The sequence below is a fragment of the Poecilia reticulata genome, unplaced genomic scaffold (assembly GCF_000633615.1).
Source record: "Poecilia reticulata strain Guanapo unplaced genomic scaffold, Guppy_female_1.0+MT scaffold_232, whole genome shotgun sequence".
NCBI lineage: Eukaryota > Metazoa > Chordata > Actinopteri > Cyprinodontiformes > Poeciliidae > Poecilia > Poecilia reticulata.
In genome coordinates, this window is record NW_007615026.1 from 14,592 (window position 1) to 16,172 (window position 1,581).

General features: G+C 46.6%; 1 protein-coding gene across 1 annotated transcript in view; it reads left to right on the top strand.

The window, feature by feature from the left end:
- Positions 1 to 915, top strand: part of LOC103460339 (T-cell differentiation antigen CD6-like) — a gene marked incomplete at its 5' end in the record, with an annotated part of 9,243 nt that extends 8,328 nt beyond the window's left edge. The window contains 3 exon segments of the mRNA XM_017303249.1: positions 243 to 386; positions 465 to 566; positions 632 to 915. Coding sequence (XP_017158738.1) covers positions 243 to 386; positions 465 to 566; positions 632 to 843 — 458 coding nt within the window.
- Positions 916 to 1,581: the final 666 nt, after the last annotated feature.

A 1,581-nucleotide genomic window follows, 5' to 3' on the forward strand; every position in this document is an offset into this window, starting at 1 on the left:
GCCAATTTAGCGACATAGAAAATATTTTCCGGTTGTTCAGAAGTGAATTTCTGGCTGAAAGTGATTCTGATCTTTCATTCTTACCTGGGAAGGTAATGAGAACGAATCCAGTTTGTTTCGTAAAACACACAGAAGATGGTGACGCAGGACTAACGCTCAGTGACACGTCTATGTTATATATGTCTATGTTATATATGTCTATGTTATATATGTCTATATTCATGTCTGGTTTTACCTCCCAGACCCAGACGGTCGGTCTCACCGAGTGTCCAGAATCTCGGAGGATTCCTTCGACTCGTCCAGCACCTCGTCTGGCGAAAGCTATGAAAATGTGGCTCCCAGCCAGAACCCGACCCGGTCAGGTGGGTCCAGAAGCCAACAGAACCGTGAGTAACCAGCTCATTTAGTTATTCAGCGATGAAGGCCGTCTGAACTTCACGGACGTTTTTCTGGGTCGTCTGCAGTGACATCAGAACCGGGTCAGAACCGGGCTGGGAGCCCGCCGCCCTACACCAACACTGGTTTCCAGTTTGCACTGGGAGGACAGGGGGCGGAGCCAAGCTCAGGTAAAGGTCAGCAGAGACGACCTCACACGTCCATCAGCATGATGCTGACGCTTCTCTGTCGCTAGGTGATGATGGTGAAGATGATTATTGTCCTGTGAGCCCAGACTGAAAACCTTCATCTGATGATGATGATGATGATGATGATGATGATGATGATGATGAAGGACAGCCCCCAACCCCAGAGGAACATTCATGGATTCATCTTCAGATGGTGAAACGATTAGAAGCAGAAATCAGATTCAAACTTTGGTCCAATCAGCAGAGAGGAGCAAACTGAGCACGTCAGGAGGCGGAGCCAGTCAGAGCCAATCAGAGCCAGTCAGAGCCTGTCAGAGCCAATCAGAGCCAGTCAGAGCCTGTCAGAGCCAATCAGAGCCAATCAGAGCCAATCAGAGCCAGTTAGAGCCAGTCAGAGCCANTCAGAGCCAATCAGAGCCAGTCAGAGCCAATCAGAGCCAGTCAGAGCCAATCAGAGCCAGTCAGGCGGCCATGTTGTCGCCCAGAGCTCCAGGATTCATTTGCTGTGGAATCATTTAAACTCCTGCTTCGGATCTCAGGAGCTTCATTTCTGACCTGATAAGGAATTTTATTGATCGTTTCTGTTTATCAGAAGCTCCTTCAGTCATTTTCTGTCTAATCTTTTCTCCACGTCCATCTCAGATGTTTACGTTTCTGTTTTTGTTGATGACACTTTAAAACACATTCAGTGGATTTTATTTTATTTTTTAAATCATGAAAACTCTTTGGCTCAAAATAAAAGGTTCAAAACTCAAAACGTGCCAAAGATATGAATTAAATTTACACGACGGTCCAAAGATGCATCTTGATTTCTCCAAGTAAATAATAAAATATTGTTTATTTTGCATTGTGGCTTCAATCCAAACAGAGAAACTATTTGTTGGGAACTGGAGCCTCTTTCTGCTGCTCCACCACCAGGAGGAGCCAGAGGGCGATTCCCCACATCCACCAGCATGAGAGCAGCTGCAGCCGGATCTGCAGCCGGTTCTGAAGCTGC